This window comes from Podarcis erhardii (genome assembly GCF_964252035.2).
Source record: "Podarcis erhardii genome assembly, chromosome: 8".
NCBI lineage: Eukaryota > Metazoa > Chordata > Lepidosauria > Squamata > Lacertidae > Podarcis > Podarcis erhardii.
Genome location: NC_138499.1, coordinates 77,436,290 through 77,463,639, shown reverse-complemented (window position 1 = coordinate 77,463,639; position 27,350 = coordinate 77,436,290). Strand labels below are relative to the sequence as shown.

The 27,350-nt window shown below is 43.5% G+C and overlaps 2 protein-coding genes and 1 long non-coding RNA gene across 8 annotated transcripts in view; 2 read left to right on the top strand and 1 right to left on the bottom strand.

Moving 5' to 3' along the window:
- Positions 1 to 4,690: 4,690 nt before the first annotated feature.
- The window catches only part of LOC309348135, a 220,655-nt gene continuing 197,995 nt past the window's right edge, over positions 4,691 to 27,350 (bottom strand). The window contains exons 1-4 of one of the 6 annotated variants that reach the window (XR_014159222.1): positions 10,187 to 10,253; positions 9,903 to 10,011; positions 8,087 to 8,284; positions 4,691 to 5,098 (exon numbers count right to left, since the gene is read on the bottom strand). This is a non-coding gene — a long non-coding RNA (uncharacterized lncRNA). The other 5 variants (XR_014159220.1, XR_014159221.1, XR_014159223.1 and 2 more) reach the window with 5 other exon arrangements.
- Positions 13,801 to 22,881, top strand: LOC309348072 (dynein axonemal heavy chain 3-like). The gene is made up of 5 exons (XM_081873155.1): positions 13,801 to 13,854; positions 18,409 to 18,471; positions 19,176 to 19,362; positions 19,902 to 21,094; positions 22,245 to 22,881. The coding sequence occupies exons 1-5, from the start codon at positions 13,852 to 13,854 to the stop codon at positions 22,326 to 22,328; spliced, it is 1,530 nt and encodes a 509-aa protein (XP_081729281.1). The 5' UTR covers positions 13,801 to 13,851; the 3' UTR covers positions 22,329 to 22,881.
- Positions 26,600 to 27,350, top strand: part of BASP1 (brain abundant membrane attached signal protein 1) — a 78,230-nt gene continuing 77,479 nt past the window's right edge. Inside the window, exon 1 of the mRNA XM_081873170.1 lies at positions 26,600 to 26,866. The gene's annotated coding sequence lies outside the window, so the exon portion shown is untranslated. The remainder of the gene's footprint in view (positions 26,867 to 27,350) is intronic.

Here is a 27,350-nt window from a genome sequence, read left to right as displayed (position 1 = left end):
GTGAATGTCCTGGTCCTCAAACACTCTGCACTTCAGTCGGGAGAAAGCTGTACTCTCAGAGCTCAGGCAATGCTGAATTTATATCCATCAAAACTTATTTACACTGTTGAGTTTATCTTACTGCTGCCAATGTTTTCAAGTGTACACAATTCCGCCCCCCCCATATATTCAATAAACATTTTCCAATCTTCTTTAAATGTATGTTCTTCTTGTTCTCTTATTCTATATGTTAGGTCCTCAAGCTATGCATATTCCATCAGTTTAAGTTGCCATTCTTCTTAGTTGGGACCTCGCTCGCTTTCCATTTTTGGGCTAACGAAACACGGACAAAGTAATGGCATACATAAATAACCTTTTTTGACACCTGGGAATTTCCATCTGAATTATCTCCAACAAAAAGGACTCTGGTGTTTTTTGTGTGTGTTTTTTTAAAGTGCTTTAAAACATTTTTTTCAATTCATTATAAATTATTTCCCAATATCCTTTTACCCTTCTACAAGTACAAATTGTGCCTTATTTCCTAGGAAGTATGCTTAGGATTATAGTTCCAGTTTTCAGAAAACTCTGTCCAATGAGGGTAGCTGTTTACAGTGGCATAAAGACATTGCGTTCGCTCAACTACATATATGACAAATGGATCCTACCTTGCAGGATTTTTCTAAGTAATAGAATAACAAAACAGGAGGGGTGTGCGAATGCAAGCATAACTTCTGCTTTTTATGAGCAGGTAAAGATAAAAGCTGCCCTGAATTCATTACACTCTGTAGAGTCTTTCATCTCTTCAGGTACACTTTTTCTTTTAGCTCCTTTTTAAAAATTGGATTTTTAAAGGTTTGTTTAATCACAAACTGACAGGATTCTGCTCCGTATCAGTTAGCAACATGAACTCCAGAACTGATCTAGCGATGTTTTAACAAGGGAAGATTAGGGTATTGCCTGTAACATTCAGTTGCATTCTTCATCAGTTGGATTGAAAAGATTGCTTGGTCTTAAATTATCACTCCCTCACGCCTTACTTCCTTATGAAAGCATGATTTGCTAATCCCGTAACATTCCTGGATTTAGGGTGTGTAAATGCCAGGCTCCTTATAGACTATTTCCACTAGTAGGAATTTGGGCTCTAAAGTTTCTTTGCTCAGTTACAAATAGAACACGTCTTCTGCAACAGTTATATTTTGATTTGAATCCTGCATAATGCTTGTGAGTTGGTTCCACCGTATCATCTGGAAACTGCAGTGAAGGTTCATTCTTTGAACACCTGTATCCAATTCTATTATATAGGCGGAAAGAGGCACTAGAGCTAGATGACAAAAATGAGCTAGATGACAAAAATATGCCAACAATTCACAACCGTGACGCCTCAAGTTCTGAGGAATTGCATGATAAAAAGTAACGACTTACAGTCGTACCTTGCTTCTCGAATGGAATCTGTTCTGGGAGTCTGTTCAACTTCCGAAAATGTTCAAAAAACAAGGTGCAGCTTCCGATTGGCTGCAGGAGCTTCCTGCAGCCAATCGGAAGCTGCGGAAGCAGCATCGGATGTTTGGCTTCCAAAAAACGTCTGCAAAAAAGGGAACACTCACTTCCGAGTTTGCGGCGTTCAGGAGCCAAAATGTTCGAGTCACAAGGCATTCAAGAACCGATGTACGACTGTACTCCTTATGTGACCATCCCAGATTCATTGAACTGCATACCTTCATTTTACTGGGCAAATCTATGCTTCTAGTGAAGTTTTTAGCTATACTTTTCAAGTTTATACATTTCATTAGTTTTACAACCAATTTAACATTTCAAAGTTTGACTTCCTTCCCCCTTTTTCTGCGGTTCCTTAAATTTAATTTTTAATATCTTCTGCATATCCAAATACATTTAATTTGCTCATTTAATTATCTACTTTAAATATATACTCTTACGAAACTGCAGGTTATTACCATAATCCTGCCAATGTTTTTATCTGTTTGCAATTTATCTGTAAATATTCAATAAACCATTCCATTCTTTTATCAAAAATTTGTTATCGTCATTTCTTATTCTTCTGGTAAGTTTTTCCATTTTTGCATCTTCCATAAGTTTTTGTATTCATTCTTTCTTTGCTGGGAACAGAGCTTTTTTTCAGCCAGAATTGGCCATAACTGAGTTGTTACCTTTAAGGTGGCCGCCATTGCCATCCTAAAAGAACAAGAGAGGCTCTCCTAGTGAGTTCCAGCACCTCTTTTTCTAGAAAAAGAGCACTTGTTGTAAACCAAATTACTTGTCATTGGGCCACTCTGGTCTTTTTCTAAGTTTCCATAGTGGGAACATTTATATGGCGAAACAGTAACGATCAAAAAACAAACACAACTGCCACCATTTTGGTTTCTCAAATGTGCTGTTTCACAAACACACGACATCGTACAGGCATCCTGACGAATTGTTCTCTGAGCATTTCCTTTGGGTATACAAGGAATGCTGACTATTCTTGAAGCTGAGAGTTGGACAAAAGATCCTTCGCGGTTGCACAGTCAGCTGAAATGTTTGAACTGAGCAGCTGCTTATCTTGTGAATGGAATTTCCTGTTAGTACACTTTTCGGCCCTGTTCTTCAGAAAAAAAGAACAACAAATGTCAAGAAGCCTTGCCAATGGATCATGCCCAAATATCTTAGTGACGAGGGATATTTCACTTTCTTAAAACTGTATATTATTCTGTCTGAATAGGGGAACCATTTACGATTGAGGGGTGGGGGCAGGCATAAGAAAAATATTTCAGATAGAGGGGCAAAACGCCAAACAAGCTTTGGAAGCCCAATCTTGGATATATTCCCTATTAAATTTGCAAAAAAACCCAAAATGCTGCATTTGAAGAGCATTCACAGCTGCTACTTCTTTATACTTTACATACTATAACTGTAGTAATGTTATTAACAAATATGATCCATTTTGCTTTAATTTTAGAAAGGATTTCTGTCTTTGGCATGCATAAATCCCCACTCAGCCATGAAGATCACTGGGTGACATTTGGTCACTCACTCACTCTCAGCCTAACTTACCTCACTGACTGGCAACAGCTCTCCAAGATTCCAAGTTTTTATCCCAGCAAGATTTTCTCCTGGAGATTTTCTACATGGAAAGCAGATGATCTGCCTCTGAATTACGAACATTCCACTGAATTTAGAGCAACTAGTTTAAAACACAGCTATGTTTTTCTTTTTCTCAATTTCAATCAAATCTGGTTTAAGGAAAAACACATTAAGACACAATATTTCCTAAGAAGCAGCAGGATAGATATGGATTGTGGCTAATATTGTGTGCACACTGCTTCTCAAACCAGCAGTGGGGGTACATAGATGCAGAGTAAACAGGAGTGCATAATTCAGCTTAACATGGGACAAACCATTCTTGGACAGCTTCGTAGTGTCAGCAGACCTTGCAGCTTGTGTGAATCAGATTGGAATAATTACAGTTTCTGGAGTTCAAAGGCTTTATTCATGCAGGAACTATTTACAGGGTGGGTGGAGATGAGAGAAAATAGAAGACATCTTGTCTGTAGAGAAGAACAAACCAAATGGATCAGCTTTTAAGCGTGGGGTTAGAAGTAACATTGATACACAAACAGTGCCCTCTCATGGTTTGAGTAACAGATGCCTTAACTACGAACTCAAGAAAAGGAAATGTAGTTGCTTTTCTCCAACACAAAGGCATGCAATCTAATCCATATGTTTGTCTTCTGAGCAGAGCATAATCTATTGGCTGCAGACTGGGAAGGTTTGCTCCAGACTGTAGAGTGAGCTGAAATCTTCCCCCATCCTGCTGAGGATGCTATAACCTTCCAAAATGAGAGCCCATGTGCATGCATATGTATATGTTTACTTATAATACACAAAATGGTCTTGATCGTATCACTTGCTTTAGACTTCTCCATGGAATCCTTAATGAGTGGCATGCCCAACCTTTACCTTATATAGGCACAATGTGTAGCTATTAAAGGCCCCTTACTTTCTTAGAAATGGACAGCTGGTGATACATATCATGACATTCATTGCTAGACAGAAGTCCCTTTTTTAATATGCCCAATTGCAAAAAACAAACAAACTTCTGTACCTAAAAATATCAGATGAAATCAAATCTCTCTTAGCCAAAGGGGTAAAATTTCAAAGCAAGACAAAAGAATCAAGGAGTGACTGCATTTCAAGAATCCTCCATGTAAGAATTTGTTGTCATCTGTCACTCTGCAACAGTGTCTGTTTCCAAAAGCTGGCATCTCAGCTGCCATGCCACTCCTTGAAAACCACTCCACCCATAGAAATCTGAGTGTTGCATCGGGAGAGCTTCAGATAGCAGATGCATTACTGCACTGATTGTGCAAATGTCTCCTATAGAGCACTCAAGTCCTCCCCCCCCCCCCCGTGGCTGTTATTTATTGGTGCTTTAAAGGAAAGCACTGACATTTCATAATGGCCCTTAATACAGTATGATTGCATCTTGCGCAAGGGTTATGCTTTGTGGGTGGTGCACATATGCAAAACCGTGGAACTACCCTGCGCAAGCAAACTTTTCTTCCAGAGCAGGCTCACCACCAAACAAGCTGGGAGTTTTTAAACTCTCCTCCTTGCTTATTGGGCATGTCCTGCTCAGTGCGTGGGCTCTGGGGGTGCTCTCACAAGACCTTGAAGGGACTGTCTGAGTTCCCATAAGATTTCACAAGAGCACCCCAGAGCCTAGGAAGCGAGCCAGAGAGCTTCAAAGCTCTTTCCACACCAGGAAAGCCCAGCACAAAGAAGCAGTTGAATTGGGCAATTTTGACAGCTTTCAGACACGCACGGTTGAAATCGGGTCATAGAATGGCATCCAACATAGGATTTCTTGAATCCCCAAAGGGTCCAGTCCACAGCAGCTGTGTCATAGCCACTGGTGCAGGTGGAAGACAATAACTTGCTCAGAAGTCCTCTGTCTCTTGGCTACTCCTAGGTGAGCAGCTGTCGAGGCAGTTGCTGCAAGGGAGAGGCCCCACCCTGGACTTTGGCTTATGTATCTCCACTATCTGAGCTGTGCGCAAGCAGGCGCAGACTACATCTGAGTGTAACCTCTTCCTGCTCCTCCCTCTTCAATCCTCTTCTTGACCTGGGAGACAGAAGCAGGGGGCAGGAGGGGGAGGTGTGGAAGTCCTTGACCCAGCACAGCCTGCCGTATCCCTCCCTCCTCCACCACCTGTTCTTCACTTTCTGAATGGCTGCCAAGACTGTACAACACCGGTCCTGAAAGACCTACATTGGCTCCCAGTATGTTTCCGAGCACAATTCAAAGTGTTGGCGTTGACCTTTAAAATCCTAAATGACTTTGGCCCGGTATACCTGAAGGAGCGTCTCCACCCCCATCGTTCAGCCCGGACACTGAGGTCCAGCTCTGAGGGCCTTCTGGTGGTTCCCTCACTGCAAGAAGTGAGGTTACAGGGAACCAGGCAGAGGGCCTTCTCGGTAGTGGCGCCCACCCTGTTGAACGCCCTCCCAGCAGATGTCAAGGAAACAAACACCTATCTGACTTTTAGAAGACATCTGAAGGCAGTGCTGTTTAGGGGAGTTTTTAATGTTTGATTGGCGGTGTATAAATGATGATGATGATGATTTTCTATCATGCATCATCTGCCTCTGACTGTCATCTCCTGGCTGTTACAGGCTCCCCCAGATCACTGCTCCTTTCTTCCAAGTCAGTCTTGCAACTCTACTTCTGCCCAGCCACCACTGCTCAGTGTCCAAACAGCCCCCAATATCCCTCTGTTGGAGGCAATATTCCACTTGCTGGAATTTTAATTGAGGAGTAGGCTCATGATCCCCTCGAGGGCCTCCTATAGGCACCAGCTTGGCCACTGGGAGAGCAGGATACAAAAGCAGGTGTGTTTTAGGTCCGATCTTGCCAGGCTCTTTTTATAGACTTAGGTTTAAAAGTATCAGACTCCAAACAGTATAGAATGTCAGTTGTAATTCCCTTTGCCGCTTAACTGCAGGTGAATGATGACTCGGTAATGCTTGGAGACACTAATCAGGAAGCAGCCAAAAAGCCAAGGTATTTTAAAATTCACTGCATGAATATCTGGTCATTTCTTAGATTTGGATTATTTCTATATTGGGGTGCCTGGGCAGTGAAAGATTTCACTTGCAAAAACTGCATTCTGCATTTTTGGAAATGTGTGTCAAGTTGAAAGGGCCAACTGGCAAATCTGGCAGCCGTAGAAGAAAGCTCTTTTGTATTCACAACTAGGAAGAGGAGAAATGAATGCAAGTTATGTTGAAATGGGAATTCTAGCATTGGCTTCGTCCTCATATGAGAAGCACAGTCTGAATCTGCTTCAGTGATCTGAGTGTTCCACCTTGTGGTCAAGTCATTGAACTAGAAGTGATTCAGGAAAAACTGACAGAAAAGATCAGTGTGCAATAAATTGAAGCTTATTTTCCTTCCCATGGTTTTCCAGTCTCCAGTGAGCCTGGGAGGTTCATAACATGAGCCTGGATTTGAACCCTGCTATATTCAAAGCGAGTCCAAAATTCCATGCATTGGATCAAAGTGGCTCTTTGCAGAAGCCAAGAAAATGATGCAGCACAGTATTTTTCAAAGTATGGGCTAGGCCAGTGCCAGTAACAACTTCCCACATGTTGGCTAGAGCAAGAGAGTGGGTCAGAACAAGGGTCCATTTGGGTGGTGAAAACACCATGCTTCATGGTAGGCCATAAAACGAGCCCTCAGTGCCCTGACCCATGGGTCACGTTTTTACCAAAAAATCTGACGCCCGATTCACTTGAAAATGGTGCCCAACCCCCTGCAAATTGCCTGCTGCAAAGTCGTCCGATTCACTTGAAAAGGGTGCCAACACCTGCAAATTGCCCACTGCAAAGTTTGGCGGTACAAACAGCGCATTCCACAGTAGGTGGAAGGCAATATGGGGAAAAATTGTGCTGTTGCTGTGACTTCATAGCTAGAAAACTCTCTTTTTGCCTCTTACGTGACAACTCAGCAGAGTTTGTTTGCACATTGGGAGAAACATATTGATGGTAGATCCGTTTAAGAATGTAACCATTTTGGAACCAATGGTTCTGCCATCTTGGCCTCACCACCAAGAAGGGTCTATCTCTTGTAAGCTTGTCCTAAGACATGGACGGTCATGTAATATCTCTCATTTATGTCTCGTAGCCAAGGAGTAATTATCACTTTGTTAGCATGGCATCTAGTATACCCTGCTTCTTTACATTTCCAACACTTACTAGATCCTGTTCTATACATTTTTGCTAATTTAACCAGATACCACCAATGCATCATTTTCATATAATTCTCTTTTAGTAGGGTTGTATGCAACAATTCATAAAATATTGCATGTCAATAAAAAGGTCATAAATGCAACAATGTGAATAATATATATATTAAAAAAATCATAAGGTCATAAATGCAACAATGTGAATAATATATATATTAAAAAATAATTATAATATAATGATGAGAGTTCATATTCAACAAAACTCGAAAGTCATAGGAACTCTCTGATAGCCTTAGAGTAACTGAAAGAGAACTGAAACTGACAGAGCCTTCCATCCCTGCCTCTGACTGCAGTTTTTCCACATAGGAATTTGTTTTCACAGAAAATCCATTCCTGGCCTTCCCTACAGTTACTTTTTCTTTACTTTTTCAATGTAATTTGAAAGTGGTGTGTGGGATGGGGAGTTGCTGCTATTGTTACGCAGACTCTATCATGTGCCAGCCCTCCAATACCTAAGCCAAATCCAACCTACACCTGGAATCAAGAGTTGGTGGGGCCAACCATGGTCGGCACCACAGTGAATAGGAAAAGACCAAGGAGCCACAGAGTGGACATGGTCATCTATTTAAAAAAGAAGAGCAGATGAAGATTGCTCTTAGACAGAAGGCATAGTCAACAACTTGATCAGTGAGCTCCACCTGACAAACCACTTATTGGGCATGCATCTTGATTTGCTTGCTTATGCAGAAGTTAGATTATATCTGGACTTTAAGGAGCAAGCTGGATGACAGAGCACTTTAATCCACTTTAACTGCACCATCCTAAATCTCCAGTGTACCCTGCAATCCCTCCCACAAAATACTAACAAGGAAGTGGCCGCTTCCACTTGGATCAGGCTTTCTCTCTGGCTTTTCTTTCACACTCTCCATGACCAGCTTGACAGGTCCTGGTGGATCCTGTAGGGATTTGACAAAGGAGGTATTTGCCAGGTTCAGGGTATGGAGAGCCGAAAGGGGAGCGTCCAGAGCTGGCATTGCCTCGGCAAGGTCTCCCTCAAACTCCTCCTGTAATCATATCAAATATACCACATTGTCAGGATGAACAGTCCAGTGAAACAATAACTTTCCAAGAACCACCCTTTCCTTTCTTATTCCAGGTGCTGTCACTGGATGTGCCTTCATTGGAATTGATTGAGGGCCCTCTCGGTGGCAGTTCCTCACCTGTCAAATGCACTCCCTGGTGCAACGGGAACGTGGTCACCCAGTAAGTTTTAGAACTCAGTGGGGATTTGATAACCCTGGTCTCCTCTGGCCTAACACTCTAACTCATTCTCATCCTCTCCCTTTCTTTGCTTGCTTGTGTTGATGGGGAGAGGGAGAGGGAGAGGGGTAGAGGGAGTTATTTTTTGTCTTTGGAAGATAAATGCATCAATATTCTTCCTAGATGACTTAAATATGTCTGCCAAGGAGGTATATGGAGCCTAGCCTTCTACAGAATTCCTTAGGCAATGGATTGATCACAGCCACTGGTATGACAAGAAGGACACCTCAAGGCTTGCTATTGTTGATGTTCTGTTCCTTTCAGCAAAGGGGCCTCCGGGAGGTGGAAGGAATGATATTACCTGCATGATGTCAGATTAAATGCAATAGGACAGCCTTTCTCAACTTTGGGTCCCCAATGTTGTTGGACTACAACTCCCATCATCCCTAACTAGAAGGGCCAGGTCAGGGATGGTGGGAGTTGTAGACCTACAACATCTGGGGACCCAAGGTTGAGAAGGGCTGCAAAAGGGCACCATCCTTCCCTCTAATGTTAGGATTTTAGCTAAGAAAGAGCCATGGAGAAAGAAGAAAATCTAAATGCAATGGGGGAAATGTACAAACACAAAAGCTGGTGCCATAAGAACTGGATATGCTCATTACCCAGGGAATACTTATAATTAATTAGGGTGGGGAGGTGGAAAACATGGAGGATGGAGGGGCACCCTGACTGGAAACCTTACCAAGAGCACTCCTATTAGAAGATGAGGGTGCCCAACATCTTTCCTCCTCTAATTTTGGACTCAGATAGTTGCATGTCAATCAGTCTGAAAGAAATATGGATCAACCTACAAATGGTAGCTCTGTGAGGGATCTCCTAACAACTTTCAGCACCTTTAACAAACTACAGTTCCCAGGATTCTTTGGGAGAGGAAGCCAGGGCAATTTAAAGTGGCATAATAGTACCTTAAATGTATGGTGTAGATGTGACCTTGCCACCTTCACCAGCAGTTTCAACTGTCTGCCTGGGGTCACCAGAAGGAATGGCAAAGCTGCACTGAGACTTACTCTGCCTTCCTTCGTGTCTCACAGGGCGTTTCACAAGGCACCTGGCCATTGTTTCCATCAGTGCCTTTGATGATCAAACTTTAGATTTGAGATTTGAGACCACTATTTTGAGGCCACTATTCTGAGGAATGTGCTTCTCTTCAAGAGAGCACATGTTGTGGTATTTATATGTGCAGAAGCTGCCCCAGGAGTTTAAACATAACACATAACTTTCGTTGAACATACAGTGCTTTTTTCTGGGGGGGGGGATGTTTAGGGGTACTCTCATTTTGACTCAAGGAAATCACCATTTTATACTTGAAATTGGGGAAAATAAATACAATAAATGGACAAAAGTACAAAGAACATGCACTACCTCATGCTAGATTCCAACTTCTACTTCACACATTAAATGCTTGTTCAGTCTGAGACTCAGGAAATGAGGCCGCCATTGGAGGTAGCAACAGAATTGAGGATTCACCGTGCTAGAGAAGAAAATAAAATGTTTAAAATTTTTAGTTTCTTCCGTTTGATTCACAAAATGTTTAGGGGTATGAGTACCCCTGCGTCTCCCAGAAAAAAGCACTGAAAACACACACACACACACACACACACACACACACACACAAACGAAACTGGCAGACATGAGATTTTACAGACTTATTCTGAGGCACATAGCAGTGTAAAACGCACAGTAAAACTCCCTCTCTCACTCTCTGCACTTGATAACAGACCTAACTGAAAAGAACTGCCTGCTGTGGTGACATCCTAGGATTCCAGACCACATCAACTCTTTCCATAATGCATTTTCCCCAACAACATCTAGCCACTATTTACCACTGCCACTGCTCTTGCTATAGAATCCTATACTGTTGTGTGTTTGTTATCTGAAATGACACTTAATTTAGGATTAGGGGGCTGATAAAAAACCTCCATAGTTAGCAAAATAGAAAGCTGTTGGTCCATCTAACTTAGTGCTGTCTGCACTGACCATAGCTGTCAAGTGTCCCTTATTTGGCGGGACAGTCCCTTATCCCAGCGCCATGTCCTGCTGCTGTCCCTTATTGATGAGGCTTCATTTGGCTGCTGGCTGGGTTTTCTGCCTTTGGCTCAGAGGGGCTCAGAAAGTTGAACATACCTGTGCCCAGAAAATCCCTTATTTTGGCTGCTGATCCCTTATTTTCGAGGCTGCTGGTCCCTTATTTTCAAATCTGTAAGATGACATGAAATGAGGCTGCAATTTAATGTTGTATTTTAATCAATTGTTTTTAAGTTGTATTTTAATCAATTGTTTTTATACCTGGTTTTAGCCGCCGTGAGCCCGGTCTTGGCTTGGGAGGGCGGGGTATAAATAAAATTTATTATTATATTATTATCATTACTTAGGTAATCAGTGTTCAAAATGCATATATTTCTGAAAATAACATGCAGAAATGAATTATATTAGGGAAAATGGCTTGCAAAAATGGACATATTAGGCAAATACATACAAAAGTGTGTATGTTAGGGGAAATTAGCACTCAAATGCTAATGATTATTATTATTTTTTGGCCGGGGGGTGGGTATTGCAAACCGGTGTGGAAATCAGCAGAACTGAACATAAAATTGGGGAAATGAGAAACCGAAATTAACAGATTTGCTCATCCCTCGTGATGTCTGCAACTCTTCACCGTGGCAAAGTGGGAGAAGAGAACCTAGGGGTGGGGCATGTTGGAAAGAAAGGTCAGGGTTACATTTAACTTTTTTGCTCCTTTTCAAAGGATTGGCAAAATGATGGCTGCGGAAAACCTCCTCCTGACTCCTTCAGAATCTCACTACGTCTTCAACCTGAGCGATTTCTCCCGGGTCATCAGAGGAGTGTTGCTCTGCCACCATAGCCATTTGCAGGTGTGAAAGCTACACTTGCTTTTATTTCATCAACAAGGGCACCATCATCACCATAAAATTTAGCTTCTTGGGACTGTGGCTGTGAAGGAAAAGCCTGAGCTGAAAGAGAAGAACAAGCTGATTGTAGAAAGTGCAGCAAACAAGAAACAGCTGGAGGAGATTGAAGACGAATTCCTGGAAGTTCTTTCCAAGTCAGAAGGAAATATCTAAGAAGATGAAACAGCTATTAAAATCATCTCTTCCTCCAAAGAGTTGTCTGAAGAAATCTCTGAAAAGCAAGAAATTACCACTATTACTGAAATGGAAATAGATACCACCTGAATTGGGGTACAAGCCAGTGGCCATTCATTTAACAATTGTCTTCTGTGTGTCTGATCTGGGTGAAATGGAACCAATGTATCAATATTCCCTGATATGGTTTATTAACTGCTATGTCCAGTCTCTTGCCAATAGCAGGAAAAGTGACGTTTTGGAAGAAAGGATTGACTTAATAATTGAACATTTAACAATCAGCATCTACAACGACTGCCGATCCCCATTTGAGAAGGTCAAACTTCTTTTCTCCTTCCTTCTGACTATAGGGATCGTTAAAGGGAGAGATGAGATTGATGGTGAGGTCTGGCGTTTCCTACTGACAGGTGAGGTTGCGCTCAAGAACCCGGATGCGAATCCTGCCCCAGAGTGGTTGTCTGACAAATCATGGGCTGAAACTGTGCATTCCTCAGGGCTGAAAAACTTGCATGGGCTGTTGCATCATGTGGAGTCCAATGTTGTGGAGTGGAAAACGATTTATGGTTCTGCCAAACCTCATGAAGTAGAGTTTCCTGGTGAATGGAATCTGGTCACAGGTCTTGACTGCATGGTCATTCTCCGATGCCTGAGACAAGATAAAATCATCCCAGCCACCCAACTCTTCATTGCAGACAATATTGAACCCCCACCTCTGATTTTTGTTCTGTTGCCAGGTACTGATCCCATGGCAGGTGAGGTTTCTTAAATACCCAACATGAAACCCTTCTTTTATGATACTGCCTTTCCAGTTGAACAAGGCTATAATCTGCATCTTTCACTACCCACACCCTGAGCAGCAGCTCAAACTCCGACCCAGAGGAGGAGTGCAAAGCCAGATTTTTTAAAAAAAATGGCAGTGCAAGCAGATGAGGAGGAGGAGTGTGGATTTGATATCCCACTTTATTACTACCCTAAGGAGTCTTAAAGCAGCAAACAATCTCCTTTCCCTTCCTCCCCCACAACAAACACTGTGAGGTGAGTGAGGCTGAGCAACTTCAGAGAAGTGTGACTAGCCTAAGGTCACCCAGCAGTTGCATGTGGAGGAGCGGGGAAGCGAACCCGGTTCACCAGATCATGAGTCCACTGCTCTTAACCACTACACCACACTGGCTCTCCATGAGGTGCTGGACCCAGACCTGGGTCCCCCATTCTAAACTCGAGCCAGAGATTCCATGGCCAGTGGCAGTAATGCTTCTCAGTGCCAGTTGCTGGAAACCACAGAAGGCAACACTGCTGCTGTGTTCAAGACTTACTTGCAAGTTGCCCACAGGCATCTGGTTGAGCATTATGAGAGCAGGATTCGGGACTAGATGGGCCATTGGTTCTTATTATGCTCTTATGAGACTCCCAAACTGGGATCCCCAGAGACAGCATCTCCAGGGTCAGATTCATCTGTAGGTCCAACCTTCCCTTCTGCCCCAGGGCCTGTTTTCCAGCACACAAAATGCAGCCAAGGGAACTCAGCAGAGAAAGACCACAGTTCATGGTACCCTTTTCATGGAAAGGTTTACAGGTTCAGTTGCTGGCATCTCCAGGTAAGGCTTGGAGAGAAATCTGCCTTAAGCCATGGAGAGCTGTTGCCAGTCCGTGTTACCCTAACTGGGCTAGATGAACCCATGCTCTGACTCTGTATAAATAAAGTAGCTTCCTACTGACATTTATCTGTATGTTGTGTGCAGAAGTCTTTGCTACAGCAGCTTGCCTGAAAGTCCTTAAAAAAGCACTTTAATAATAATAATAATAATTTTCTTTGTACCCCACCCATTTGACTGTGTGGCACCATGAGCAGCTTCCAACATATATAAAAACATAATAAAACATTGCATATTAAAAAGCTTCTCTTTACATGGCTGCCTTCAGATGTCTTCTAAAGGTGACAGTTACTTTAAATGAGAAGATTCGGTTTGGGTTTCTTGAATAGCGTTCCTGACACTAAAACCCTGCACATTTATTAAAACAATTTGTATTTAAATATTTGACCCTAGGCTTGATGATCTCAGCATGGAAAGCATCCAGACTACTTCACTTGGCCAGGGCCAAGGAACAATTGCAGCAAAGATGATTAATCAGGCTATCGTGGATGGGACTTGGGTTGTGCTGCAGAACTGCCATCTCTCAACCAGCTGGATATCTGCTTCAGGGAAAAAATGGTGAAGAGGTCATAGTACCTGAGAGTACTCATGACAAGTTCAGGCAAGAATTCAGTATCTATTAATCAGTCTACATGAATGCTGTACAAATCCTGTTTCCTGGGCTCCAGACATCTTCTTATGCTGATCAGGAAAGGGGTGCAATGAAAGTTCTAATCCCCTGGGGCTCTGGGGTCACAGAGAAAGTGGCAGCAGGCTTTTTTTTTTTTTAAAGGCAATATTAGGTAAATATCTCTTCCCAGTGTGGTCATGTCAGATATAATCACAGTGAACAGCAGGGTCATGCAGGTAAGGTCAGGCTCCTTAGCATGTGCCTCAATTTAGCAGTATCAAGTTCAGGGCCAAGGTCAAATATACAGGTTAGTATATAAAGCCTTTAACAACTTGTCCCTAGTTTACTTGTGAGATTTCCTTATCCTATATATGCCCATGCAACTGCTTGGATCTGTGGAACTGGCACTGTTACAAGTGCCACATAATACTTGATCCGTATTTGTAAGAAATTGATATTTTCAGTTGGAACTCCCAAGCAGGTACCTTCATTCTACTCTTTTTGGTGCCTGCTAAAAACATCCATAAATGTAGAATCTTGACATACATTTTAATTTGCTCCCTGCCCATCGTTGATCTTATTTATTTTTCAGTGTTTTCAATAGTTGTTTCCTTTTTTTAGATGATTTTATGGTTTTACTCTTTTTGTAAGCTGCTTTGAGCTTTTCTTGCAATCAAGTGGTGTATAGATCTTAAGAAATAAATAAAAATAAAAATACACCCAGATTTAGGCAAGCCCTATCAGGACCATGGACAGGTCCTGTGACCTCCAGTGGCTGCAGTTTTCTCTTGATTGTGGTTAATGGGTGGATGTTGTCTCAGCAAAGAGGTTGAGGTTGGCAAACCCTGCCCTGCAATTAGCCCTGCCTTTGCAGAGGAGCTGTCTGTGTTCTTTAAAGGGCTGTTGTCCACTTCCATAACTGCTAACATCTACAAGGCTGAAAGATGAAATGCTACTGGGGACTCATCCTAAGGGTTTGAGTCACAAACCCCACCTCAGCCCACTCACAAAGGGCCATCACAAACCCCACCTTAGCCGTCCCACAAAGCACCATCACAAACGCCACCTCAGCAGACTCACAAAGGGCCATCACAAACCCCACCTGAGCACACTCACAAAGGGCCATCACAAACACCAGCTCAGCTGTCTCACAAAGCACCATCACAAACCCCACCTCAGCCCACTCACAACGGACCATCACAAACCCCACCTCAGCCCACTGACAAAGGGCCATCACAAACTCCACCTCAGCCCTCTCACAAAGCAGCATCACAAACCCCACCTCAGCCCACTCACAAAGGGCCATCACAAACCCCACCTCAGCCCACTCGCAAAGGGCCATCCCAAACCCACCTCAGCCCACTCACAAAGGGCCAACACAAACCCCACCTCAGCCCACTCACAAAGGGCCAACACAAACCCCACCTCAGCCCACTCACAAAGCACCATCACAAACCCCACCTGAGCCCTCTCACAAAGGGCCATCACAAACTCCACCTCAGCCCACTCACAAAGGGCCATCACAAACCCCACCTCAGCCCTCTCACAAAACGCCCTCACAAACCCCATAGTACATTGGGATTTGTGACAAAACTCCATCATCCCTAGTAATGCAAGGCCAGCTAACATCTGGCTGCTTATTAAAAGTGTCCAATTCCCCCCTGAGCCCACTGTATGTGGGCTCCGGTCACCTTGTGAGCAGAGTCTTATTTAGTCTTCTGTTTTAAACAGACGGTATCTCTGCACGCTCTATAAACACCTTACCATTTCATTCAAATGCGTTGTTTCTATTCCTAGGCCAATCTAACTATGGTAGGAGATTACTCAACAACAAGGACAGGCTTCTCCAGCTCTCTGTTCTTTCCAATTGCATATTGTAAAGATACAGAAGTCCTGGAAAACTATCAGCTTTCTCCAAAGGGGGAATATTTTGTAAAAGTCCATTCTTTTGGGAGGAGTGGGTTTGTTGTTCAAGGCCTCCCAATCACCCTGACTGCACAACCGGGATTTGCTGGGATGTGGCTGGATCCCACCCAAGACTAACGCTGGCCTGGAAGTTCTCTTTGCTTTGCTCCCAGTTTTCTTTCTTGGGTTGAGCCCAACTCTTTGCTTTGTCATTTCATTCAACTTCGCTTCTGGCTTTCCCCAGTTCCTACCTTGGCTTTCATTTTCAGGTCAGGGTCATGGGCTTGAGCCCCTGCATTGCAAGATGTTGAACTAGATGACCCTCTCTTCCATTCTGGCTCTTTGATTCTTTGATTCTGTTAACTTCATAATCCGTCCATTCCTGTGTAAGGTCTTCCTTCCCCTCTGCCTTCCCCTCGCTGCCCCAGATATTAATCTTCTGGTGGTTTTTGGCCACATCTGCACCATACATATAAAGCAATGTCATACCTATTTACACAGTCATGAATTCCCCCTCCAAAATCCTGGGAACTGAAGTTTATTAAGGGTGCTGAGAGGCTAGTTCCTCTTCCTTGGGAACTCTGGAGCTTGCAGCTCTGTGAGGGGAATACAGCTATTAGACTTTGGGCATATATTGACGGATCACAAAGTTTATTTGAGTCTGCAACTTTTAATTTATTTTTTCCCCTATTTTGTTCTATGCTGCTGTTTGATTAGTCAGGACACACACACAATCACAATCACACTCTTTTGTTTATTTTCTTTGAGACAGACAGCCACAGGAGCATAGAAAGCAGTAGCATATGTAAGGCACAACTTCAAAGGGGAAAGCTTTTATTATAGTCAGTTGTACAGGAAGAAATGACTGGATTGTATATAGAAGAAAGAAGAGGATGAGTCAAATATGAAACATGGACTGCATGCCTTGAGCTTTCACCGTAACCAGATAGTAATATTGGCTCGGCTAATTAGGCCACACAATACCTTATTGCACCAGCTCACTTGCCTTATGGATATGCTTTGCAGTATTCAAGCTTTTAGTTCCTTTAAGGCCAGAACTCAAAAGATGGAGATTCAAAGGGGGACAACATCTCTCTCATGCAGTGAATGGCCTGGACACATTTTAGAGGACGTGTACCATGACTGACATTCTGGGGAAGAGTAACTCAGGCCTCTTACAATGATGTTTCCACAAATACCACACAAGAAACAATTCGGCCTTAGCAGAAATCAAAGAACAGGACTCTGTAGAATTTTCTGAAGGGATAAAGGAGCGCCTAAGTTGTGCTTTCAAGACATCTGCAAGAAAAAGGTTTCTTACTTGAGCCAGACCCTGTTGACACAAGTGCTACCAAGAGCACAAAACACTTGGAGAAGTGCTATTCCTATGGCAGCCCGAGACACCACTGTCCTGATAAGCGTAGGTGGGTTATCCCATGCTTTGTCTGGAGTTTGTCTGCCCCATTGTAAGACTCAGCTGCCAGCTCAATTGGCTGCTGTACGTGGAATGGGATTGAAGAGGCATTTAAGGCCAGAACTTGTTTTTGCTTTTTTTTTGTTTTTGCTTTTTGCTTCAGGCAGCAAAATGTATTAGTCTGGCTCTGCATATTGACTGATAGCAAACTGTTCCTATTGATAATAATGCAACTTTTGCTGCATTTGAAAGCCATTTACTCTTTTCCAACTTCCAGGCTGATGACTTATTCATGGGGCCAGTTCAGCCTTGTTTGGAATTTCTTTGCCATCATTGCAGGGTCATGGCTAAGACATCCCCCATCCATCTCACTCTTTCCATGATGACACTGTATATTGCTTTGCTTGATAAGGATCCTGTGAGCTTCAACTTCCCGCTCACCCACCTCCACCTTGTTGCACCCTAAGACTGGGGGAGCAACTGCGTTAGTTCTCCCAACTCATTTGTGCCCTAGAAAGATATGGAAATGTCATGGAGGAAGCCCATGTTGAGCTGCATCCAGCTTAAAGTGCAGAGCACACTGGTATGTTATGCAAAGGAATGAACTGGGGAAACGTAAAACTGTAGTAAAGCACATGTGCTGCTGTTCTGGAATTTTTGTTCTGGAATTATTCTAGTTCACCCAGAATTCAGGAAAACTGGGATGTAGGAATGCTCTGGCTAAGCAATAGGTGGCAAAATACAATTTCTAATCAGGCAGTTCCAATCCTCCCCTTTGCTTTACATCTTGCAGTACTTTCATTTTAACTTGTGGTTTTTTTCATTGTCACAACACCTAGATAAACCCCTTTTGCCATTCTTCAAATAGTGAATCAGTCGCAAGAGGTATTATTTGAAATAAAAATATCATTCTAGGCAAAACATTCATTTTTATCACTGAAATTTTGCCTAGCAATGACAATTTTAACTTTTCCCATCTTGGCATAATAATTCAAGACAGGGGTGCCAGATTACATCACAATCCAATGTTAAGTTTATATTGGGGTTATCTGGTGCATAGAGGGCATTTCAGCAAATGAGCTGCAAATAGGTAAGTTGTTAGGTTAGCAGCCTGGGCGGGAAAGTGTTCTGGGATTTAAAAGCTGTCTAAAAACAATATTCATCTGCTTTTCTTTTTTCATAGATTACGATGTTGATTTTCTGGATAATTCTCTTGGTGTCAATTTCTGGCACCAAACATGCTGAGGTAAGAAACAAATGTGACTAGCATAGGGCTTGCCGATACGAAGATCGGCAGTTTGAATCCCCGTGACGGGGTGAGCTCCCATTGCTTGGTCCCTGCTCCTGCCAACCTAGCAGTTCAAAAGCATGTCTAAGTGCAAGTAGATAAATAGGTACCGCTCTGGTGAGAAGGTAAGCAGTGTTTCTGTATGCTGCTCTGGTTTGCCAGAAGCGGCTTAGTCATCCTGGCCATGTGCCCGGAAGCTGGACGCCAGCTCCCTCAACCAGTAAAGCGAATTGAGCGCCACAACCCCAGAGTCGTCCGCGAATGGACCTAACAGTCAGGGGTCCTTTTACCCTTTACCTTTAAAGGTAAAACATTTGCATTTATTGCTTAAAATGTGTAAAAATGCCCCCCTTTCACTGGCAGAGGAAGAGGAGTGTGTGGGGGGGAGCACACCACCCCAGGCAGCATGATCCTGTCAGGGTTCCATTGCAGCTGCCCCCGCGCTGGGCACCCCGCCCCCACAGGCAGCGCTTCCCGCCCCCAGGACGCACGCCCCACCCCGCCCAGCCTTCTCTCTGCTCCCCCGGTGCCGGAGCATGAAGCTCCAGCATTGCCCCTTTTGTGGGGTCACAAGAGAGTGAGTGTGATGCAGTTAGCGTGTTAGGCCGGGGGAGACCAGGGCTATCAAATCCCTACTGAGAATATATTTGATGTCATTACAGGAGGAGTGCGAGAGCGACCTGGTGGAGCAAATGCCCGCCCTGGAAGGTCCATTTTCGGCTCTCCATACCCTGAAGGTGACAAATACCTCATTTGTCAACTGCATAAATGATCCACCAGGACCTGTCAAGTTGGGCATGGAAAACGTGAAAAAAAAGCCAGAAAGAAAACCTGATTCAACTGGAAGCGGTAATTTATTTTTTTAATCCTCTATTGGGAGGGGTTGCCATGTGTTTCTTTGTTGATACTGAGCACTTTCATCGTATCATTTTGTATTATATATTCAGACATTCAACCAGTAGACTCTAGGGAACTGCCCTAAAAAGCTAAGCCTCTGTTAGCCAGCCCCCATCTGCTCCTGTTCCTCCTTAGACCCAGGGTTGCTGTTATGGAACTCAGCAGGAAGGAGGGTGAGGACAAAGCCAGAATTAGCTCACTCTGCCTGTCATTGGCTCTAATTCCCCACTACTGTTGACTCTCCCGTATTCTGCCCTAAAAGTCCAATGGGCATCAGCGCCTCCCCCTGCATTCAATGCAATAAAATGAACCATAGATGCAAGTGTCATTCTATGACCTTATCCATTTCCTTTGGCTTAAGAATCACCTGGATGCTCCCAAAACTATTACAGGGGAAAGAACAGCAAGGTTGAAAATCTTCCAGATTTTTAAAATGAGATATTTATATTTTGACAACATTTTAATATATATGTATTTATTTGAAATTTCAGGTAGTTCCAAAATGGTTGTAAGGCACCTGAAATTCCTCGACTCCTTGAAGACTTCTGACAAAGAGAATTTCCTCCCAGCTGTAATGAAGAGAAGTAGAGAGAAGTTGTCGACTTTCAGCCATGTGGACTTTCAGCCATCTTTCATAGAGCCAGCTGTATCATCTGCCTGCAAAGGCTTGTGCCAAGGAGTTGGATCCATGGAAGCGTACGACCGGGTGGCAAAGGTGGTGGCCCCAAAACATCAAGAACTCAGGAAAGAGGAAGGGTTGTACACTCTACTGATGCAGAAGATCAATACGGACAGAGACGAACTAAAGAAAGTAATTGACCGCCTCCGGGACCTGAACGATGAGCTTGAATCACTAAATAACCGGAAGAAGGAACTTGAAAACAGGATTGAAGAATGCTCTCAAAAGCTGGAAAGGGCTGAAAAGATGAGCTTGGGAGGAAATGAGGATAGGGGCATGGAAGCAGCAAGCTATAATTTTTCCATTACCAAGGTGTCTGACTCCACTTACGTAAGGACTTTGGAGAACGCCATCCAGTTTGGAACCCTAGTCTTGCTTGAAAATATCGGCGAGGAAGAGTTGGGTGCCCTCTCAGAGCCAGTGCTGCTAATGGCAACTTTCAAACAGCAGGGTGTAGTGTACAGGAGACTGAGAGAGAACGTTCTTGAGTACTCAAGCAATTTCAATTTTTTACTCAATGGATTTCAAGTGGAATACTACTTGGAGGACTCTGACCACGTCACCAAGGAACCCATGTCTCTGGTTATGTTGAAACACGTAGATTTTATGGAAATTTGTATCTGTTTTCATTATCTGCTGTATCCGTTGGAAGCTCAGTATTATGAACAGAGCCTGAGAGAGAACGTTATTGAGTACTCAAGCAATTTCAAGTTTTTACTCAATGGATTTCAAGTGGAATACTACTTGGAGGATTCTGACCACGTCACCAAGGAGCCCATGTTTCTGGTTATGTTGAAACAGGTAGATTTTATGGAAATTTGTATCTGTTTTCATTATCTGCTGTATCCGTTGGGAGCTCAGTATTATGAACAGAGCCTGAGAGAGAACGTTATTGAGTACTCAAGCAATTTCAAGTTTTTACTCAATGGATTTCAAGTGGAATACTACTTGGAGGAGTCTGACCACGTCACCAAGGGGCCCATGTCTCTGGTTATGTTGAAACAGGTAGATTTTATGGAAATTTGTATCTGTTTTCATTATCTGCTGTAACCGTTGCAAACTCAGTATTATGAACAGGGCTGTTGAAAGACAATAGCTGTAGACACACCAAGGCCCATGACTTCCTCCAAAGAATCCTGGACACTGTATCTTTCAGAGCTACAATTCCCAGCACCCTTAACAAACTACAGTTCCTGATTAGTTAGAAAGCAACATCACTGGCAGATTTTGGTATCTAGTTGCCCACTAAAATGTTGGTGCATTTTTCTCATGATTTTTTCCCCTGAATCTGAATCTGATTATGAAGTATGGTGAACTGAAGATTGGAACAGTAAGGAATTAATATGTAGATTATGCCCTCTTCCTTGGTTGTCCTCCTTAGATTGCAATAATGCCAAAGGAGCTTCCAGCTCTTCAGCTGAAATGGATTCAGACCTCCGCAGAAACGGAGAAAATGGTGGTTCTCTTAGAAAAAGTAACCATTGAGGTTTCTGATGCCAAGGAGCAGCTAGTGGGTGCAGATGAAAAGGAAGCCAATGAAGCGGCGCTATTGCCCAGTGTATTCAGGTCATTGTGCTGTGCAGCCTGGTGCTCCCTCCCCATCCTCTGCTATGCCAACTTACCTGAGATTAAGCCCCTTTGAAACCAAGAAGACTAAAAAAAATTGCACACACAGGACCGCACATGATGTGCCCTTCCACAGTTGGTTTTTAATGAAAGAGCGGCAATTAAGAGGGGATGTTCTCACATGATGTTGCTGAGAGGGGATTCAACCCCTTGTGGCCCCCTGCCCGTTCTGATCTGCCTCCCCAAGGTTGCTATTCACCCCAGAGTTAAAAGTAATATTGGGCTAAAAATGCCCTCCTTTTGTGGTGTCATAAGTGAGTGAGTGTGATGCAGCTGAGCGTTAGGCCGGGGAGACCAGGGTTCAAATCCACACTGAGTTCTAATACTCACTGGGTGAGCCTGTTCCCATTGCAGCAGGGAGTGCATTTGACAGGTGGGGAACTGCCACCGAGAGGGCCCTCAATCAATACCAATCAAGGCACATCCAGTGGCAGCACCTGGAATAAGAAAGGAAAGGGTGGTTCTTGGAAAGTTATTGTTTCACTGGACTGTTCATCCTGACTATGTGGTATATTTGATATGATTACAGGAGGAGTGCGAGGGAGACCTTGCCGAGGCAATGCCAGCCATGAACACTCCCCTGAATGAAACTACACATTCTGGGGAAGAATAACTCAGACCTCTTACAATGATGTTTCCAAAAATACCACACAAGAAACAATTCAGCCTTAACAGAGATCAAAGAACAGGACTCTGCATTTCTGCCTTGTAGAATTCTCTGAAGTAATAAAGGAGACCTAAGTTGTGCTTTCAAGGCATCTGCAAGAAAAAGGTTTCTTACTTGGGGCAGACTCTGTTGACACAAGTGCTACCAAGAGCACAAAACACATGGAGAAGTGTTCATAATCTGCTGTTCCCTGCATCACCCTATTCAAATGAAACAGCTCAGGCTGACCTGTGTTATTCCTAGGGCAGCCCGAGGCACCACTGTCCTGATAACCTTAGGTGGATTATCCTATGCTTTGTCTGGAGTTCTACTTATGAGGTTAGCTATGGGCCGGTACCATCTCCTGACATGGAACAGTATGCTCTTATTAGCAGGCCTAATTTTGACTCAAATGCAAATCTAGATTAGACCTTCCGCTATAAAACAGGGGAATCTGTGGTCTTCCAGTTGCTGTTAGACTCTTAACTCCTATAATCCCTGACCATCACCTATGCTGTCTGGTCCTGATGGGGGTTGGAGTCCAGCAACATCTTTTAAACAACATAGGGGATAGGATTGAGTCCTGCGGAACCCCTCATTGAAGATTCCAAGGGGATGAAAGCACTCCCCAAGTAACACCCACTGAGAGCAACCATCCAATTAGGACTGGAACCACTGCAAAGTAGTGCCACCCACACTTAGTTCTGAGAGTCGCTCCAGAAGGATAACATGGTTGATGGTATCAAAAGCCGCTGAGAGGTCGAGAAGAATTGACAGGGACAGGTTTCCCTTGTCTCTCTCTCGACAGAGGTCATCATACAGGATGACCAAAGCAATTTCTGTGCCAAAACCAGGCCTATTGAAATGGATCCAGAAAATCAGTTTCTTCCCAAAGCATCTGGTCTGCAACCACTTGCTCCAGAACCTTGCTCAGGAAAGGTAAGTGGTATAGGATTGCAGCCATAGACCACACTCCTCAAAGCACTCTGGATAAATGGGGTAGCATAGTCTAGAGTCCAGGAAACATGTCAAAATGCTGTCAGCTTTCCAAGGGGGAAATACTGCTTTTTCAGTGAAAATGTAGTAGCTAAGGCCGCAGAAAAATCTTTTCACAAATATATTTAGAAGGCTAATGCATAAATGTGTTAGCTATTCATGCTTAGGACACTTCTGAATTGATTTTTACAAGGTAGTTAACTGTACATTGGTGTCAAGGAGAAACAAATAAATGACATTTAGCACTGATTTACAATAATTTGAATACTGGAGTTAACGGTTTTATCAATTCATACCAGTCACTTAGTCGTACATAAATATATTACAGGTCTTTTATAGCCTGTGCAGGGACAGCTTAATAGAAAGGCACAAACCACATTCTAGTGGATTTGCATTTCTTAATCCTCATGCAGGCTTTGTCTCTTGTTTCCATAGCAATGAGTAGATCTATATTCCAATCACGCTGTCTGCTGGGCTTGCTGTCTCCATCAGGAAAACGGAGCCAGTTACTTAGTACGTGTGCGTTTTGGGGAATGATGTGGCATGGCAAACTCTAAAATAAAGAGTCGGATTCATTGGATATTTGAATGGGGATGTATCAATGGAGGAACTTTGCTTGTGTGCATTTCTTCACAACGCCGACTCATAATTTCAGAAGAAATTAGATACCACACTAGGTGAACATTGTTTTATTGGCATAGCTCTCGGCAGCCGGAATTTGTCTAGCATGCTTACTACAAATGAGAAATTAATAGTTTTTTCTATCGCTCTCTCCAAGAAAACAGGGCTGCATTCTCCAATGCATTTTTTCTTCTCGATCATACAAGCTACTTCCGTATGTTCTAATATGGTTGGTGGTGATTTATATGTAAATAATTTTAACAGGCTTGTTGCTTCTGCAGCCATGCAGCTCTGTACACTGAAACAATGAATTCTACGTATCTTTTTTTCTCCTTTACCAGAAGTCTTGGGAAGGAGGTCCAATAGTCTGTATTTTTGATCACCTGTTTAGCTTTCTATACTAATTCCATTTACCAAAGCTTAAGTAAATACTGGATGAGCATTCCTGACAAGCTTTATGGTATAGAACAGAATATGTGAATATTAAGTCTTTGAATTTGAAAGGACCCATTTACCATTCTGATGTAGCTGTGCTATGCAGTGTTTTGTCTCCTTCCTCAGTGCCTATATTTTTTATACTGGATCCATGAAAGTTGGATCCAGTATAATATATACTTGATCCATGAAAGTTGCAAACTTTCATCCTAGCCCACTGGCAGAAGCCACTGGAGTAATTTCCACTGATTTCAGAAGAAATTACGCTAGGGTGTGTTGCGCACATCACTGATGCTGCAAACCTTACCTGGGAGTATGTCCCATTGAACACAATAGGACTTTCTTCCAGTAAAACATGAATAGGCTGCTAAGCACACTTACTAGGGAGTACATCTCATTGAACTAAATGGAACTTGCTTCTGAGCAAACAAAGCACTTTTGAGCCTCTCATATTGTTGCTGTGGATATGTGTGAAAATCAGTGCAGGAGAGAGGGGGAAATGCCATTTGAAATTCAGTATACATTCTAGGCAATTTTACATTCACATTACAGATGAAGGAAATGCAAGTGTTTTTGGTGCCATACATGAAACCATGCTTTGGTGTAATATATATCAGCAATAAAACAGGTGCCTTAGACAAAGTTCTTAGTACAAATTACTTTTATCAACTTCAGGTTAATTAAATTCATTTGTATAGAATTCCTGCTCTTCAATTTGCAGGCACAGTTTTGTGCTGTACTTTTCATAATGAACCAAAAGCAACAATACATTACCATATATGTATATTTTCTAAAAATATTTTGAAAAACAAGATTTTGGCTTGTATCTTTATGCTGAAGTGTTTGAAATTGTTTAGCCAATGTCATGTGGCAATAGATCTGCCTATTCTAAGCAATTTTTCAGATTGGCATATACTTTGTGGACGGCTTCAGTTTCATTTCTGAATATTCTTCAATAAAATATGCAGAGTTTAATGCCCCATTATTTTAACTTTTAAAAAAATCATTAAAAGTATGTCCTGCTATACAGTCATTTAAATAGCAGAGGGCGCTGCAGAACTACAAATACAAACCCCACGCCAATTAAAAAAAAATCTGTTTAGCAGCATGCTAAACGCACGGACTGCTTGCTCTGTGATAGAAAAAAACACACAAAATCGTTGCCTTCACGTTGCTCAGTGAAAGAGGGGGCGGTCGCCAACTTGCAGAATATTTGGAGACAATTTGTAGCTAGTTTAATAAGCGGTTGCTTATATCTCAGACATTTCATACACATCTTTCGTGCATGGCGAAGTATCCTGCCTGCACTTACAAAACGTCCATACTCCAGTTCCTAAGCATCCTTTTCCCACACTCTTTCGAGTAGAGTTGCCTCCATGCTTTCCAGATTAAAACGCAGCCCTCCGTTGTCTCACAACCGTCCCATCACCAGATGAAGGTTTTCCTCGATGTCCCAAGCAGGTGGCACTTTTAAAGGCAAGCATTCCGGCCCTCCTGCAACCCAACGCAGCACGCCGCGCACCCCTGCGCGGAAGCCTCCCCGGGGTGGTCCTCTCCTCATCCCTTCGCCATCCGCGTTTGCCATCCCTTGGCCACAAGCTGCCGTTCCTTCGAGGAAGCCCAGAGCGAGCAGAAGAAGCCCGTTCTGCTGGCGCGCGTCTCTCCCATTCCCCATCCAGCCGCGCGGTGCCAGAATGCCAACAACGACGACCGCTTGCGCTCCGCCCCGTGCGTAAAAACCACAATAATATTAGTAATAATATAAAGAAGCAGGGGAAGCGAAGTACAAATCACCTCTGAAGGCTTGCAAGATCTCTTAGGAAAGGAGTCAGAATCCACCAGCACAGAGATCTGCCCTTGCTGTTCCTCCCCACCGCGGGATCCATCCCTTCACGTGGGGGTTGGAAGCTGGATGGGCATGTTTACGCGCCTTCCAAAAAAACAAGACTCCGTCTTGAAACGCGCAAAGCGGATATTTAAAACCTTGGCTCGGGACCGCCCCCTAAGGGCGAAAGGAGGCATCTCTTGAAGCTGATGAGCTTTGGGTGAAATAATTGGGGGGGGGGGAGAAGGAAAAAAAAAGGTAAGGAGGGAGGGGTGGGTGGGTGGGTGGGTGCGCGCGCGCGCGCGGAGGGGGTGAGGAGAGAGAGAGGAACCAAACCCTGTGCGCGCGTGCGTGCGTGTGCATGTGTGGCTTTTGAACTGCCCACAGACTGTCACCGAGAGAAGCGGGAGGGAGGGGGAGAAATGCAGCGGCAGCAGTAGCGGCGGCGCCGGCGTTACTCCAAGCAGCCGCAGCTCCAGCCACTACACTCCCAGCCAGCGAGCGAGGGAGATCTCCGGCGAGACTCAGCGGGCGCCAGGGCGAGCCGGGACCCCGCGCTCTCTCTCTCTCTCTTTGTGACCCCAGCCTCGCAGCCGCGCCAAAGGGGACAGAGGAGCAAAGGAACGAGGTAAGAGCCATCCGAGAGGCTGGAGACAATTTGGATTTTCTTGTTTTCCCCCTCTGTATTTTTTACGCGGCAGCCAGCTGGTCGATCCGGTTCTTATTGCTGTTGAAACAAACGCCCCTGCCTCCAAAAATGTTCTCTCGAAATATTTAATGTGTGTGTGTGTGTGTTGGGAGATTTTCATATATATATATATCATGGCGATGGGTTTCTATGAAAGGGAGAAATTTAAGTCAGTGCCTATGTCTTGAAATCTTTGCATGGAGACGTCCACGGGCTGGAGAGGTGGCATGATGGAGAAAGGGATGGATGTGGGGAATCGGGATGGAGGGTTTGGGGTTGTTTTTCTTTTTAATTTTTTTTCACAGCCACCACTTTTTTTTGGAGGGGATGTTACAGATTTCTTTCCCCATCTTTTTAATATATATATATCTATATGTACAGTATGTATAAATAAATAAATAAATAAATAAATAAAGACTGCATA

Excerpts from the sequence above, each read along its gene's own strand:
- LOC309348072 (XM_081873155.1), top strand. Across the intron at positions 18,472-19,175 it reads CTGGCACCAAACATGCTGAG|GAGGAGTGCGAGAGCGACCT; the intron begins GTAAGAAACAAA and ends ATGTCATTACAG. Across the intron at positions 21,095-22,244 it reads CTCTGGTTATGTTGAAACAG|GAGGAGTGCGAGGGAGACCT; the intron begins GTAGATTTTATG and ends ATATGATTACAG.